Source organism: Myripristis murdjan, chromosome 9, assembly GCF_902150065.1.
Source record: "Myripristis murdjan chromosome 9, fMyrMur1.1, whole genome shotgun sequence".
Classification (NCBI taxonomy): Eukaryota; Metazoa; Chordata; class Actinopteri; order Holocentriformes; family Holocentridae; genus Myripristis; species Myripristis murdjan.
Genome location: NC_043988.1, coordinates 17,975,684 through 17,992,794, shown reverse-complemented (window position 1 = coordinate 17,992,794; position 17,111 = coordinate 17,975,684). Strand labels below are relative to the sequence as shown.

At 41.1% G+C, this 17,111-nt stretch overlaps 1 protein-coding gene across 2 annotated transcripts; it reads right to left on the bottom strand.

Annotated features, from left to right (window-relative positions):
- Positions 1 to 1,107: 1,107 nt before the first annotated feature.
- Positions 1,108 to 16,557, bottom strand: cmklr1 (chemokine-like receptor 1). 2 transcript variants are annotated; one of them, XM_030061085.1, is made up of 2 exons: positions 16,232 to 16,557; positions 1,108 to 2,721 (listed from the first exon to the last, which is right to left on the bottom strand). In XM_030061085.1, coding segments are annotated over exons 1-2 (1,086 nt in total). In that variant the 5' UTR covers positions 16,234 to 16,557; the 3' UTR covers positions 1,108 to 1,637. The 2 variants fall into 2 exon arrangements, with proteins under 2 accessions (XP_029916945.1, XP_029916946.1); XM_030061086.1 differs by lacking the exon at positions 16,232 to 16,557 and adding an exon at positions 2,884 to 2,943.
- Between the last annotated feature and the right edge of the window lie 554 nt (positions 16,558 to 17,111).

Here is a 17,111-nt window from a genome sequence, read left to right as displayed (position 1 = left end):
CCAAAGAAAAGTCACACATTGCTCAAAAACAAAACTGATAATTGTAATGCAAGTACGGAAAACCATAGAATTACATCCCTTTTGGATAATACACAGCTTCGGCTTTCTCATTAAAGGGAAATACCAATGTTAATCAGTTTTTGTCTCATTTCCTTTTTGTGTTTGCCATTATCAGCTCATTCCCTATTGCGTGGCCTTGTTCTTATCATTTTGGTTCAGTGGTACTGAACTACCTGTGTAATTGGACACTTTCTTGAGTGTAATCACCCCATCTACAGTCTACGTTTTCAGGGCACAGGGAAGGTGAATTGCCCCAGACGTGGTGGTAATCTTGACTTCTTTCATTTATAGTGTGAAGCCAATTCAATACATTGTTTGAAAGTGTCACTTAATGAGGAGATTGATTTAAGATGTTTGCTTTACAAATCAGACAGTTTATTTTATTTATTTATTTATTTATTTTCTTGTTTTATTTTATTTTTATCATTATTTCCCCCCCTTTTCCTCTTAGGCCAATATGATGGACTTGATACAGGTGACATGTCAGTGTAATCTATGTAACTAGTGAACCACACAGGTGATGTAAAACTGTAATTGTTGTGACTGCCCAGTGGGATGCCTTGAAATATCCTCTGAGTCATATGTAAAGTGCTTTAAAAACTGCTTCTCCGTTTTGCTTCTGATGACCTAAATAATAAGTAGCCTAAAGATAGGTCTATGTGCGGTCCTCTATCATATATTTGTGTGCACTGAAGTTCCAGTTCATGCCACCAGCCCGTGTTTATTGTTGGCAGTTGACATACATCTTCCCTTTTTCAGTGGTACTAAAAAATGTTTTTTTTGGTTTTTTTTTTGGTTTTTTTTACTGTACAACAAATGAAGATCATACAATGACTGGTTCCTATGAAAAGTGCATACTGAGTGTGTTAATTTAGATACAAACATGATAGAAAACACCCATATGCATGAAATCAATGACAAATCAAAAGGTCTTTGCCTGTATAGAGAACAGACATCGCTGAACATGCAATAATGGAGAAGTGACAGAAATGACAGACACGAGTTAAAATATCAACTCTTCTTTTACTTCAGTTAATGAGTTAGGAAATGCAGCTTGGTCAGACTGTGCAAACAACATGTATTCTATGACTAAATATCTCCCTCAGCGCATTTCTTTTTATCTACTGTGCAAAAATTTGCCAGCAAAGCTTTCTACAAGAGTATTTTGAAAACAATCCTTTAGAAATATTAAAAAAGATCTAAAGACTGGATTGTATGATAAGCTAAGTGCACATCTATATGCTAAATTAAACATGTAGATTTCAGCTATGCATTGAAATATACAAAATGATTACCTGTTTGCAAACCTAAACTGGCAGCACTGATTTCTCTCATAACCTCAACCTGCTGCCAGAAGGAAAGCATGTCACACACGACTCACATATGGATTTTGTAACATTAAGAGGTATTTTATACATTCTCCATAGAATGAATGTTTGCGCAATTTGGGTGAATAATAGTAAATTATTGCATATGATAATAATAGTTAATTCATTGTATATATAAGAAGCATTATGTTACATATCTGATGGCAAAAAAGTGCACTGAATTGAACATTTTCAGAGAGCTTGAAGCCTCTAGATGTGCGTAGACGCCCTGCCATCCATGGAGCTGGACCTGGACAGGTATCGGCTCGTCGTGCGGCCCTCCTCGCCCATAGCGTTTTCCATCTTAGACAACAGCGAGCTCTTCAACCTGCGCTTGAAGTCATTGCCCATGAAAACGTACAGCACTGGGTTGAGGAAACTGTTTGCCATAGCCACAGATGTGCCTACTTTGAGTCCGATTGCTAGCACGTGGTGGTTGGAGTTTTGGTGGGTCAACTCAAGCAGGACGAAGACGTGGTAGGGCAGCCAGCAGAAGAAGAAGGTGGCGATGAGGGCAGTCATGACTTTGAAGGGCTTGGAGGATTTGGCCATCCTGTTATTTCTAAGTCTTAGGATGATGATAGAGTAGCAGATGATGATGACAAAGAACGGGACAACAAAGCCTGCTAAGAAGCGGCTCACTGCGATTGTCTTGTGGCTGTATTGGTCTGATGTGTAATTGTTGAAGCAAGTGGTCCTTCCTAGGTGATTCACAATGTCCCTGAAAACCACAGAGGGCATGCTTAGTGCGATGGAGACGAGCCAGGCTAAGACAACAACCACAGAGGCCTTCCTGACGGTGCGGTGGTTCTGCGTCCAAACCGGACACATGACCGACACGCAGCGGTCCACACTGATGATGACCAGGAGGAAGATGCTGCTGAACATGTTGAGGAACATCACAAAGGAGGTGAACTTGCACATGAAGAGGCCAAAGATCCAGTCATCGCCCATCGCAGAGTATGTGATGTTAAACGGGAGACAGGCACAGAATATGAAGTCAGAGATGGCCAAGCTCAGGTACCAGGTGGTGTTGACCGTCTTCTTCATCTTAAAGCCAGAGATCCAGATGACAACCCCGTTCCCACATAACCCCAGCACAAAAATGATCATGTTGGCCACCAGCAAAGAGGTACATAAGACTTCCCTGAAACATGTTGAGCTGTGTTTAAAAACTGTGTCGATGGGTGGAGGAGAACCATATTCCTCATAAGTGTAGTTGCCGTACCAAGGCTCACTGTCATACATAAAGTCATCCATTGTGGCTTGAGTAGCAGGAATGACTTTAAAATCCCTGTGGGGGAAAAAGAAAAAATTAAAGTGGTAAACCTACCTACAGAAGATAAAACAGTATGGCATCTATCCAGGAGTGACCGAATTTCCCCATACAGATCATAAAAGTTTCCTGTTATATAACATAAAATAAATACTGAATTAAAGATAAGCAGTAACATACCGATAGTTAGACCATTCGCCGGTGCTGGCTTGTTGCTCTCCAGAGCTGAATGTCAACAGAGTTGTGGTGTTTCTCAGGAAGTAGCACCAACTCTACATAACCCATCTGCTCGGCTATCAGCTGACTGAACTGTTTCTCAACATGTCCATCCTCCAAATACTTTCACTACTGCATTTTGATCACTGGCTTTTTAAGGACTTTAAGGCATTTCTTATTGTTTTGTGGATGTTGTGTAAACAATTTTACCACAGCATGAATTTGTTTCATCATTAACTATATTGGCTTACAATGGATCCAGTTTCTGTAAAGCGCCTTGAGATAACTTTTGTTATGATTTGGCGCTATGCAAAAAAATTGAATAAATTGAATTGATTGTTTTTTTTATTATTATTATCTTGCGTCTGGTAATGTGCATGTCTGTAACTGTCCAGGTGTTTTTGTCTGTGTATTTGTCTGCAGTTACTCTCACATACCACTGGGCTTATCAGCATACAATCACAGCTGTGACTGTATGACTTGTGGTTGCAGTGATTCAAAACCTTTGAAAAACTGCTTTATAAAGTAACTGAGTGCTAACCCCTCAACTAGGTTTTATCTTAAGTCCAAGCACCAGAGAAGGGGAGATATGCAGGCGGTGCCTCTGTATTTTTTTCTCCTGGTAGATGAAAAAAGGGGCAGTTTGTCATGTAAGTCTGAGCAACACAGAAACAGAGATATGCCTGGTGGAGATTTGCTCTGTACTGAATGCACTCTTCTAGTTTTTTTTTTTTTTTTTTATTTCAAGCAAAAAATGCATTATATTCTCACCACAGTATTTTAAGACATATCTGTCTGTTTTTGTCTATGTGTCAGTGCTAAGTGGCCAGTGAAATATCACATTCTGGCCTGTGAGACTCATGTTTCCTCAGGATGAGCCATACACTCCCACTCTCCCAACACTTTGCGATATGGCTCTGATAATAGGCATCTCTGGGAATTGAACTTCCACTTTCCATGCCAGATGTGTCTGACTGGTCAGATGCAACCTTTCAAGGCAGATGGATAAGGCAACGTGAGACCAAACAGCTGTTTTTTTTTCCTTTCTTTCTTTCTTTTTTTTACATTGTGATCTAGTGAGCCTTCGGTGAATAGGTGATAGTGTACAGGCAATAATAATACAGTTAAATAGTTTTTTAAGCAGGACTTAATGATTTAAATAAGCTGAACAAAGAAAAAGTGCAACTTATTTGTAGCAGCTGAGTATCACCACTACCTTACTTTGTGCTTCAGACCTCCCTTACAGCTGAGAGAAAACATAATGAAGAGATGTCAGAATTATGGAAAAACTTGCGTGTTTAAGCAAATATCCATAAATCATTGTCTTGAAGCTACATACGTTCCCACATGCTCAATAACAACAAAGCACAGGGTCTCCTCTACCCACTATTCGCATGATATTGTGATTTTAATAGTGGCTCCTGGCTCTGATATTTACTCCAGAGAATCATTAACACTCTTCCTTAGGCCGGCTACATTATACATGCACAATAACCACCCAATTTATTTATGCATTGTTTCACACTGACTAGTGTACATTAATGTGAGCACGTAGCAATCTGAAATGATGTTTAGATGACAGCTTTGTGTTGTGGTAGACATCCCCCACTTTTATTTAAGCAGAAAAATCTCTCATAAAGGATTGTCTTCCGTGATAAATGTGTGTGTGTGTGTGTGTGTGTGTGTGTGTGTATGTGTGTGTGTGTGTGTGTGTGTGTGTGTGTGTGTGTGTGTGTGTATGTGTGTGTGTGTGTGTGTGTGTTTAGGAGGGTTGAATAAACAATAAGTTCTAGGCATATCATGTCATTTATCTTCAGTCTTTCCTAATCGCAGAATATTGCATTCCATATAATAACATTTTGTGATTTTTGTGCCGGCATGTGTCTCACTCCCTCATATACAATAATGTGATTGTGTTTTGGGTTTTCCTGCGTGCTCTGCTTTGTCCAAGCAGTGCTTCAGAAAGCTTGGTTTTAATCCAAGGGAAGCTGAGAAACTGTTTGCAGGGGGGCGTAAATTTGAACAGAATTCGAAATGTGCTGTTGTGATTTAAAATACTAATTATGCTCTCTGAAACACCAGAGGGGATTTTTAAATTTTTCATGGTTACATCATTATTGTGCTGCTTGGGGACCGTGCTAACCATGCCGTCTTAAGATGAATAAAATCTCTCAATAATGTTTTGAGCTCTGACATCAAGAATCCAGAGAAATGAGATGTGCACTCTCTCAGGCGGTAAAATGTTGTAAAATCACCTGTCCTAATACCTGGCCACAGACCAGTGTCCTGTCAGTGGCCATCTAACTGGAGGCCAAATGTCTCCAAAATTTCTAAGGTCTGTAATATTTGTGCTGCTGTTTATTCCAAAAGAAATGAAGAAGGTAATACTATGTATTATTTTCTTTCGCCACTCTGAAATTATTTGGAAAAAGTTGGCATACTAATATAGAAAAGTGGAGCTTTACTTCAGTGAGAGAAGGATATAATAAAGTGGTTCACAAAAAGTGCTCCTGCTGACACAGTCTCCTCTTCTCATTTCTCTCTTTTGTGCCTCCTCGTCTTCTCTCTCCTCACATCTCCTCGATCATACTTTTACATCCGGTAGCATTTCAAGTACTAAACCCTTTGTATTACTAGTGCGGCTGGTACTACTGCCTCTGGTGCTGCTTTAAGAACTGTAACTCCTTCTGCTTCTACTAACTCCAGAACTGCTTCAAGTACTTCAACCTCTTCTGCTACTAATTCCAGTGCTACTTTAATTAACTCAGCCCCTTCTATTACCACTGCCTCCAGTAATACTTCAATTTTTCAACTCCTTCTACTACTTCCACAATAAATACCACTATTGCCGTTACTTCAGTTTTGTCTTTGAATGACAACTTTGAACACTAATTATACTAATATTGCCACTGATATGCCTGCTATGCAGCTAGAATTAGCAGTGAGCACAGCAATGATCTAGTACACCCTAGTAACCACATAGTACACCCAAGCAATCACCTAAAAATGCCCTAGCAACCACCTAGTACACCCTAGTACTGCTTAAAATACTTCAGCCAGCTACTGTTTCAAGCTATTGCAAGTATACTTATTTTCTTCAGAAAAATTAGCCTTTCATAGTTTATTTATTCAAAGTTTTAGTTACACAAAATATCTTGATGTTCTCTTGATTATTATGATGAATGTGCAATTTCATATCTGGATTTACAGTCAGCAGCTTCTGAGTCTGTATTTTATGAGGCAGATGCAGTTCCTTGGAAAAATAGGAAATGTTAAATTGCATACTGCATGCCTTCCTGACCTACTTAGATGCATCTCAGCAAAGTCACTTTTGCCTGGGAGGACGCAGAGGCAGATTAGATTTCCTAATGAAGGCCCACGCTATAAATAATCAAGTATAACACACGAAATAGTCAGGTAGTCTTACCCTGGGAAATGCCGAGCAAGCCCTTTGAGGAAGCTTGGATTCCTGTCTTATATCTGAGAAGATGCTTGACATTGAGCTTTATAACAAAGTCACAATGAAATGACTTCCCTTTTTACTTTTACTCAAATCCAGCTGCTGATGCTGTGAGCTGTTAAATTAAGCAAGCTCTCTATGTTGAGTCAAACATAAAAGCAAGTGGTGCGTCAATCAAAATTTACTTTTTAAGTGCACAGCATTAATAAACAAAGGCTTTACTTATTTATTTTCAGAGAGAATTTACTGTATATTTGACTGGGAGTGTTGAGCAACTCACACCAGTAATAAATTAAATAATAAAAGCCAGTCACATCTGATCCATCTGGTATTGGAGTATAAAGAGACGTCATATCTGCATAGCTGAACTGATAAATGCATCAAATTGACACTCTTGGGTTTAGCGGGGTGGAATAGTAAACAAGGAGTCTTTCAGCAGAGGACCTGGGCTCAAGTATCCACCCTGCAGTAGTTCTCTTGAGCAAGATGCCAACTCTCTACCAGCTGCTCTGTGTGTGAGCATCGCCCCGATCCCCCGGTGGTGAAGGGAAGGTGAAAAGAGAATTTAAATCAAGCATTACATTACCATATACTTTTATTATCAACATTATTCCTGCAGGGGTTTACAGTAAATCCCAAGGGGTGTGTGTGTGTGTGTGAAATCAGAAAACACAGATTAAGCAGCGTGATGGTCATCATCTCATCTCAGAAACAGATTACAGATTCACAGAATAATACACTCAGTGGCCACTTTTTTTAGGCCCACCTGCACAATCGAATACAATCCAATGCATGTTCTGCCTGTTCTGCCATAAGGTTTACTTTTCTGCTAATGCTCAGGTTTTCTTTTTTATCACAATAATAGAGCTGCTCATTCAGTTCTATGTTTGTCACTGAGCTCATAGTTGGTGGTGCTGTTGTACTGGACTGCATTTTATTGAGAGGAGTTTCTACTCTTCTGTCCCCTTCATGTATATAAACAGGGAGGACAAAAAACAGGAACAGCTCTCAATGTAATGTAGTCTAATACAAGACCTCTGCAAACTACAACCTCAGTAATAAACACTGAACATTATAAACTTTCTTAAAAGGTAGAATTTATGGCAGAGCTGTTGCATTGAACTGCATTAGATTGTACCGGTGGAGCTGAAAAAGTGGACACTGAGTGTATGTTACCATGGAGCCAAAAAAAAAAATTAAAAATAAATAAATAAAGAGTAGTAAGGGTCATTCAGTTCTGACTGAATCCTGGTTCAAAGATGATTCATCCGGTGTTGGCACACTTCTCTACAAAACACTCTGGTCCTTCCTAATTATGAAAGTAAAATGATAAATTTTGGCTTTAAATATCTACAGGAATAGAAACCGATCATTTCTGCGTCACTGACATCTGACATGACAGCTTTATCTAAATCTGCTGTGTTTGCTTGAATGAGGTGCCTGTTGTCATGGTTCAAAAAGTGCACAGTGCTGCAGATAAGGCTGAATGCTGAAACAAGATATAAGTTCCTTCCAAATAAATAAATGAAGGTTTTACACTTCTCCATGCAAAGCAAACTGTTTATTTTAAGCTACATCACCGACAATTTGAAGAAGACAAGCTGCCCAAACATGCAACTTAAAATAAATAGTCTCCTCAATATGGAGAAATAATTTATGTAATTATTATAACTTTTGGCTGGTGGTATACACCTTATTCTGGCTGCATACTATAGCCTGATTAATTACTTGGTTAAATTAAAAGCCAAAGAAGAAACTGAAACATTTTAGCCTTTAAATCCAGTCATTAAGCTCCCCCAAGCAATGCATACATCACATAGATAGCAATCCTCCTCTATGAGCTGATTTTCTGCTGCACTGGATGCGTCTTCGCACTTGAACATTAAACTGACAGCAGATACAAGCAGAAAGCAGGATGTGACCTCATTCAGTGCTCCAACTTTATCTCTTCATACCAATCAAACGCTTCCTTTTCTCCTTTTGTAGGTTTCAGATCTTGTAATAAGCTGTCAACTGACCGGCAACACCACGCTCATGATTATTGTTTCAGTCTGGGTTTGTCTTTCCCTGGCAGTGTGCTCTGGCCTCACTTTGGTATCAGGTTCCACCGCTGTCAGACACTGCGCCATTTGAATTATATTTTAAAGTAACTTGAGCATCATCACTACTTTAGTGTCTTGGGTTTGAGTCCCATTATATAGATTAGAGTATGGCAAAGATGCATCAGTCCACCACATAAATCTGTTTACCTAAAATCCAGCTCAACAATGCAGATTAAAATAAGAGGATATGTGAATTGTACTATGGATGGAAATGGATGGTAATCTTGTGTAGGACTGATCTATGGCCCAAAGCAATGGCATTAATCTCAAAAGACAATCCTGTAACTTTGTACCTCTTAACTTTGCCTCTCCTATTATTAGAACCAGAGGCCTCTGGTTTTGCAGGTCCTTTTGTGTGATTTGCTGGAGCATCAGCACACCATACTGACTGAGGAAGAAATAACATTTACATGAAGTGGTATGCCCTGAGGTTTTTACAATAAGAGTAAGAGCCCAAAATTTCTGTTTGACAAATGGCAAACATAATACTGGTTTCTCCCTGTCAGTACCCTCTACACTTGTAATATACACACGGCTGATAATGAAGCTGTTGTATCTCTGTTTGAACTTCCTATACACGTGGATAAAATAGTCTTTGTAAATAATATGATTTACGTTTGCCTCCGTACGGTGCCAGGCGGGGTTTGCCATTAAGATAATACAATGAGTGACAGAGAGTTGAGACAATCACAGGAAAAGTTGCTGAAAATCTGTTTAGTTTACTTATTTGTGACTGACACTTTAGCTGACAACATCTAAACTGTCCTGATGTGGTGCACTCTTCCCCATCTATCTGTCACACCAACCAGGGTAAAACAAATGTCAGGATGTATTTGCATACGTTATTTGACCCTTATCTGACCGACCGTGGCTAATTTGAGCCTGCGATCAACATAGCTGCGGGTAATGTTGGCAAGTCAATCATAGTAGCTCATTTCCCTTGCAACCCCTGAATTATTGATTTGCTCTGAATGTGACATGAGCATCACACACCATGGTCCTCCTTCTCTAGAATGGTTCAGGCCCTTGGACCCTCATGCTTTTGTGGCAAATCCCAAAAATGGGGACCTTCACAGCCTCGGCTACTCTGATCAGCTGCTGCAAGCCACAGGGGAGCGAGTCATTGCCAACGGGATTATTGTGGAAGAGTGAAGTGACTTAGCCGGTGTGTGACTTTGTGGCGATTACAAGCAGTGAATGAGAGTGATGAAATATAAAGCTTATAAATGGACAGTACAGAGTGATCCAAAGCAAGACTCTCCTTATTTTATAGCCAGAGAGAGAGAGAGAGAGGGAGAGAGCACATGCTCCCACACACAGATTAGAGGTGGCTGTTTGCTAACAGCCATATGCACAGATGAGCCTACATGACTACATGTTCAGTCTTTACATTCAGAGATACATCTGCCTCCTGAGCCATTATTTTCTCAGTTCCTGTCTCATGATAACCCTTTTTCACCCCACATAAAGAAACCAGCTGCACACACATACATACAGCTGCAGCATCTTTCTGTATATGTGTGTTTTCAAGGCAGACATTCACATTCCACCCCATGCCTTCAACTTCACTGCTGCCGATATTCAAAGGTCCACGTAGTCATCTGTAAAACTGAGAGATATTTTCATGGTAAATCTGTTTCTGATGTAGAGAAAGTCTTACTGCTTTGTCGCTTCCCCGCGCTGGTAAGTTATGATGGGACTAAAAGTTGAGTCTGAGAAGCACATCAAGAGAGGCGAGCTGCCGCGTTGCATGAGAATATGACTGTAACTCAAATGCCTGAGCAATTACCTGACATGGTAACAGCTGAGGAGAGACCAGTCCAGAGAGAAGAGTTTGAAAAGTCAAGAGCTTGAGATGTGGCTGCCTGCTTCAGTCGCTTGACTTCTTTCCTATTAAAGGGGAATGCCGCTGGATTTTGTTTCAGTGATGCCTGATGACAGCTCAGTCTGTATTGGTCATCAATCTTTGCCTTGTCTGCAGCTTTATGATCTTCACACCAATATACAACTCCAAAAAATGCTAAATAGTATGCATACATTGATGTTTCTTTTAGCCAGTGGAGATCATGACTTGAATAAGGTCACAGGCTGAGAAGAATTGTCACAGTTTTGTACCAGAAATATGTTCATGATCAGCACTGTTTTGCATGTATAATAGTGTGTATTCATTCATCCAAAATCAACCACCATTTTAATAGCTGCACTGCAGGGATTACAACTCCTGTAAGCAGCGATATTAGCTGAGGAAGCCCCTTTACTGTGTTACAAAGGGAAAGATTATATTAGAAAGTTTCTGAAGTTAACATCTTTTGTCATTTTGATAAACGTCGTCTCAGAAAGGGTCACAATGAAAGCGTAACTTACTTGTCGGCAAAAGAATACTCGAGCATTAATTTCAGTCTCTTGTTCTCAAGCTGAATTCAAAGCAGCTATCAGAGGGAGGTGAAATGAGTTTACACGTCTTGGCAACTCACTCACTCACTGCAGCTAAACTTAAAAAGTGCTGCTAAAGCTCTTTCTGCCATAATAGCAGCCTAACTCTTATCTTGTCAAGCACACTGGCAGGCAGATTTTCTGCTGCAGCAGCTGTACACGCAGTTCATTCAAAAGATCAAGTTAAAAAAAACTGTATTTCCCTGTCTTTAATCGAATGCAGCACAAACACATTTAGCGTTGCCAGTATCACCGGAGATTAAAACACTTCTATAATCCCTCTCTAGATCTCACAAAAATATACATTTTATGTTGATACACTTGGTAGGAAACTAGCTTATGGATTTAAGGAAATTAAACCAATAAGATGCAAACAGAAATGTCATAAATTATACAGCCATGATAATTCAGTATGACCCTGGCTCTGTGGGTTTTATGTGATCATCTGCACAGCTTTACCAAGTAAATCCTGTTAGAGTAATCAGAAATGTTTTACGCAGGGAAAAGGTCAATTAGCAACACTAATCCTCACAGTGACCTGGGCTCATGAGGGGGTTTCTGCATGTAATCAGAGTGTCATATGATTAGGGCGTCCCTCCGAAGTCATGCGCTATAGTTACATGTTAATAACAACATTGGTGCAATCTGACATCACTTACATCTTGGACAGAGCAACAGCTGAGCATTTGAAATGATTATATGCTCAAAATAATGGGGTACAAGAAGTTCTGGCAAGTCTCAGAGAAAGTTTTGTGTCGTGATCCAAGTCAGGCATGACAGCGAGGCAGCTGAGTCGAGGCCACTGCACCCTGAAGCATACAGAGCCGCGAGAACAGATAATGGCACTCCAGCAGCAGATTCTGGGGTTTTGACATGCAGGCCTTGCAGATGTGAAGCTGCAGGGAATGAAGGGCACCACTGGCTGTTTATTTTTGCATTACATATTCGAGGCACTCTCCAGATGGGTGCTTCCTGTCGTCTGAAAATAATTAATCAGATGTCACTCGCATTAGATGCCCCTCATGTCACAGCCATCACCTGCCAGAGACTTACGCAAAAGAGTCGCATGTAAAACTCCACATGAAAATGAAATGTCCATGTGTCATTGGGACACATTCTGGTTTTTATGGGGGGTTTTTTGCTAACATTTCATGTGACAGCTGTGACATGACATGATGTTGCAGAATGAGCAGAACAATGATCCAGCTTGTGCAAGGTTTAACTAACAGGGCGGTGATGGCAGGATGACTGGCGGGTGTGCAGATGAGAGTGACTGGCAGGTGTGCAGGGAGACAGCGAGAGAGAGACAGACAGGGGCGGACACACCCACACCATACAGCGAGACATTAGGTGTGTTTTGACTGTGAAAACTTAATTTCACATTCAAGGAAAAGATGCACAGGTGCCACTGCCAATGTAATCTGGTGATAAAGGAGAAGAGACACGGGGCTGCCAACAGGCCAAACATGTAAATCAAAAATGAGAGATGCGAGACTGCGTGAATGCAAAAATGGAATTCTGAATTTGCTCAACATCAAAGAACACGTAGACGTTATTCATTATTAATTATTATGCATGTTCCCTGCCTCAATATGTGTCAATTTTATACACCATTTGAGTCAACTAATTATACTTTCGCATTCTAGTGGTTTCCCGTATCTCATTTTTGATTTACAAATCTCCATGTGGGAAATGGGAAGTTTCACAGGTTCACATATGAAAAAGAAACCTGTGCTTTAAATAGACATTTTCATGTGATTTTATAATGGGATATCCACTTATCTTTACATCTACATATCAATGCAGTATATGCAATACATCTGATTTACTTTATTGACTGGAGAAATTCTGGTACCAGTAAAATTAGTAAGCAAAAAAAAAAACATTGATGGATGATATATTCCACTGTGACATTTACATGGTTTCAAAAAATGCCAGTGACAAAAATGAGCTTTGATCTGTGATTTTTTTTTTTTAAATGTGTTGCTTTTGATTCATGAATTACAGCTGACAGTCGGCATATGACAGGCCTCAAATTATCCTCCTTTAATGTATAACATGGGCTAGCAACTGTATGAGTCAACTCAAGATTTTTTTTTTTTTATCATAAGGTCCATCTGAAAAGCTTTTCAGAATAAAAAGGCCCCACTTGTAACGTGTGAATGAAACTCCCTCCTGCCATAAAATCATATTCATCCTGCATTCTCAAACGGTAATGATCAAGTTGCAGCTAATGACAAGTAAACAATTTCCAGTGAGCAAATATGTTCCCACAGAAACTGAACAAAGTCGTCACCAGCCAGCCGTCTCACATACCCACCCCCCCTCACCCCCCCCACCCCCAACTCCCCTGGTGGATGAAGAAAATAATGAGCCGCCCCCAGTTGCTGAGTCATCCTTGTGTGCTGTAAGATGTGCCTGTTAGTGCTGGAATTGGTTTGTTTGACAGAGCCAGTGGCTCGTCCACCCACTCCCCTGAATGGCATAGGGCAATGTGGAAATGAAATAATAAGTCAAACAGCGAGAGGCGCCTGAGGGAGGTCCCTGGTAATGGCTGCTCTGATAACTGGGAGCTATTTCTGTCTCCTGTCTTCCCACCAGATCATTTGTTCACCTGTTGTTCTGGCTGAAGCATGTGACCAGCCTGGGGGAACGAGCCGACCACATGAGACTGGGCCTGAGGGGGATCATCTCTAAACTGATGTTATTGACACAGGGTTTAATCTGCTGCAGCCAACAAACAAACAAGTGTGACACTGATGTGCGGGAGAGCACCATGACAATCGCAACTACAAATATCTGTGCCTTTCTGCGGCTCCCCATGAGAACCGGGTGCCAAAACAAATGTCCTCTCTCTCTCACAGAAACAGAAACACACACGCAAGCACACACAGTATCCTTTTTGTTCAGTCATTTAAAAAGGGTGAAATGCCTCCCCCCAGGGTGCTGTGTCAATGAGTAAAAGTAGAAGGACAGATAAGGGCACAAAGTGAATTAATAGTGTCCTGTCTCCCTGGACCATAGGCAGTAAGTCATGTGGAAAAAATGTCTCTTCCTTCTGCCTAATCGTTTTCATAGTTCAAAAAGGACAGCATGCTAACAAGTGATTCTCCACTATACCTAGCTCCCAGTTGGCGTACATATGGTGTAACCTTGCAGTGAAATTAATTATCCACAGCGCTGATTTCTGCAGTGTTTTTTTTTTTTAACTAACCAGCCCCCCTCGCCTCCCACCCTACACACATACACACAGACACACACACACACACACACCCATAGCATGTGTGTGGCAGCTGAGCCGATCCACAGAGGAGGCAGCAGTGACCTGTGGGGTCTTAGAGAAAACACAGATGCCCGAGTGACCCGCTGAGATAAAAATCATGTGGTGTATCTGAATGTTTTTGGTGTTGTTTCCATTAATTTACATTTCAGTGAAAGGTAAAAGTAATTTAGATAGAGAAATAATGGAGACTGCTCTTGGCATTTGCAACACAGTTAGCAGACCTGTTATTACAGTTTCTTGTATTTCCTCTGGAGGAAATATAAGAAATTCTCTGCAAAACTTGAATGTACAAATTAAAAGGAAATATCTAGTTGTTACAGTAGGCATACACTGAGGCCATACTGAGTTCATGTCCATTATAAATGTATACATATATGTGTTTACTGTAGGAAGAAGACGTCTCTGAAATAGGCCTACATTGTTCTGCGTCTCTCCGGACTTGTTCACAGAGAGCTAATTATCACTCCTTCTTTTAGTGCATAATCCAGTCAAGTTCACACATTCAGTTTGATTCTTAACGAGAACAACAGCTAGTAGTATAAAGTCCTGCTGGAAATATGCATCATGCAACTGAAGTCGATTCTAGATACTATAGAAATGACTCTGTCTGTGTGTGAAAGGAGAGGAACGGGACTTGAAAACCAAAGAGTTGATGCACAGTGATATAGCCAATCAATATGTGTGTGCATACATACACAGAACATGAGCAACTCCTCTTCATAACTTCAGCTGTCGAGCCCCAAGATGCTAGACGCCTCTGACTGGAGGACCCAAACAGCAAAGGCAAGTATTTTGTGAGCCAAGGACTTAAAGCTGCATTAATCACAATTGCTGAGATAGATAGATAGATAGATAGATAGATAGATAGACTTTATTGATCCCAACCAGGGATCAATAAAGTATATCTGGTGTTCCAGCAGCAACAGTAGGGTTGAGGGTTGATATGAGTGAGAATGGTTTAGATTAAACTGACAAAAACATGAAATAAGCGTGTAATTTGATAGTTGTGTGTACATGGTGCTCATAATTAGCCCACTCTGATAAGTTATGCTTATTCCATTTTTTTTTTTTTTTTTTTTTTTTGACAAAGGTATCTAGTTACTGCAGCTTTAAAGGAATAAAGAGTAGGATTTTCCAAAAAAAAAAAAAAAAATACAAAAACAATCCCTCTAAATCATCACTTATAATAATCTTATGTGTGTGTTGGTGTGTGTCTGCACAGACCCTTCCCTCTGCCTGGATTTTCTTGTTTTGCTGAAGAGTGATGTGATGTGGACCCGTTTTGGACAGGTAGGTGCAAATGGTCCAACTTTTTTCCTAGGATGGTGATGGAATGTTTCACGTTTTTGGGCAGCCATTTCAATCCATCGCCATCCTAGGAAATGAAAACTTGCTGCCGGTGGTTTGCGTAGCCAACTTTGAATGCTGTGTTTACAAACTGCAACTTACAAATCCTGCTCACACTGCCTTTCAGTTAACAGGTATTTTTTGAGAAGTACCAGCAGCCACCAGAAGAAATTGGCATCCCGCTACTACGGTGTTACAGACAGATGCCCTTTTCGCAGCATTAGTCACTGCAGAGAAAAGCGCAGGGCAAATACCTTACTCAAATACCTTAATCATCAGTGTGACAGCTGGGCAGGCAGCCACAGGTGTACTGCAGCCGCTTAATTTGCCCTGACCTACAGGACTCTTTAAACAGAGAAAAGAGAGGAGAGTGTCACAGTGTACTGTGTCTCTGTGTAGGACTGACTGCTGGACCACAGAGACCTTGGAGTGTGTGTGTGTGTGAACTCCAGACTGCCATGTGTGTGTGATGTTTTGGGGGTCTAACACTTGGCTGCAGTGGAACCCTGTTATTTTGTTCTGTCTAGACTCTCGATGGAGGAACTCCTAGCCCAAGTGAGGAAGGACTGCTTCAAACCTCCTCCACACACCATAACCTGATTGGGAGTCATTACATCTTCTCCTCTTCCATTCCAGTTATCAATGACAATATCTTCCACCTGAACCCAACACCCATCCCTAACTTACATTGTTCCACTTTTGAAAATCAGTTGTCGGTGGAAAAAAAAAGAAGCATATTGCGTTTTGGAGCAAACTCCTCCATTTAGATAGGCATTTTGGATGCTGACAGTCAGGGAGGCCCTCCTTCCTCCCAGTGCAGCTCCTCTTCACTCTGTCATCCATTTTACTGCCCACTCATCCCTGCCTTCTGAGCCATCCATACTCAGAGAGTGGAAAGAGAGTCACCATCCTTCTCCCTCTGACTGCCTAACGAGATCCTCTATCTCTGACACCCAGCTCTGTCACGCAGAACAAAGCCTCTACTCAGACAGAAAGGCAGGCAGGCTGGCGGTTCCAAAGCCGGTCCACAGAGGCTGGAGAGAGAGAGAGAGAGAGGGAGAGAGAGAGAGAGAGGGAGAGAGAGAGAGAGAGAGAGAGAGAGAGAGAGAGAGAGAGAGAGAGAGAGAGGAGAGAGAGAGAGAGGGAGAGAGAGAGAGAGAGAGGGAGAGAGAGAGAGAGAGGGAGAGAGAGAGAGAGAGTCAGAGACCGAAGCATCTGCGCCAGAGAGATTTATTTTCTGGCCTGACAGGTCTCTTTTCTCTCCAGGTGGGCAGATGGATTTTCTACCTCTTGATGCCGAGTCCCTGCAAGTAACCAGAAGACAGGTTGGTATTTTAATAGTCTGACTGGTCACTCTGTATTGGTGAGGCCCCCTCTGTGGGGGCTCTCTGTGCGCCGCTGTGCGCTTCAAGTTAACATGTCACCTAATCTAAAGACCATGCTGTTGTATGAAGCAATATGTTCTTTAACAAAATCTGCTGGGTATTTCATGGAGGCAAAGGTTTGTCACACTGGTGAATTTCAGTAGTTCTGCTCTCTGTGCAGGCTTGTAATCCGTGTACCATGC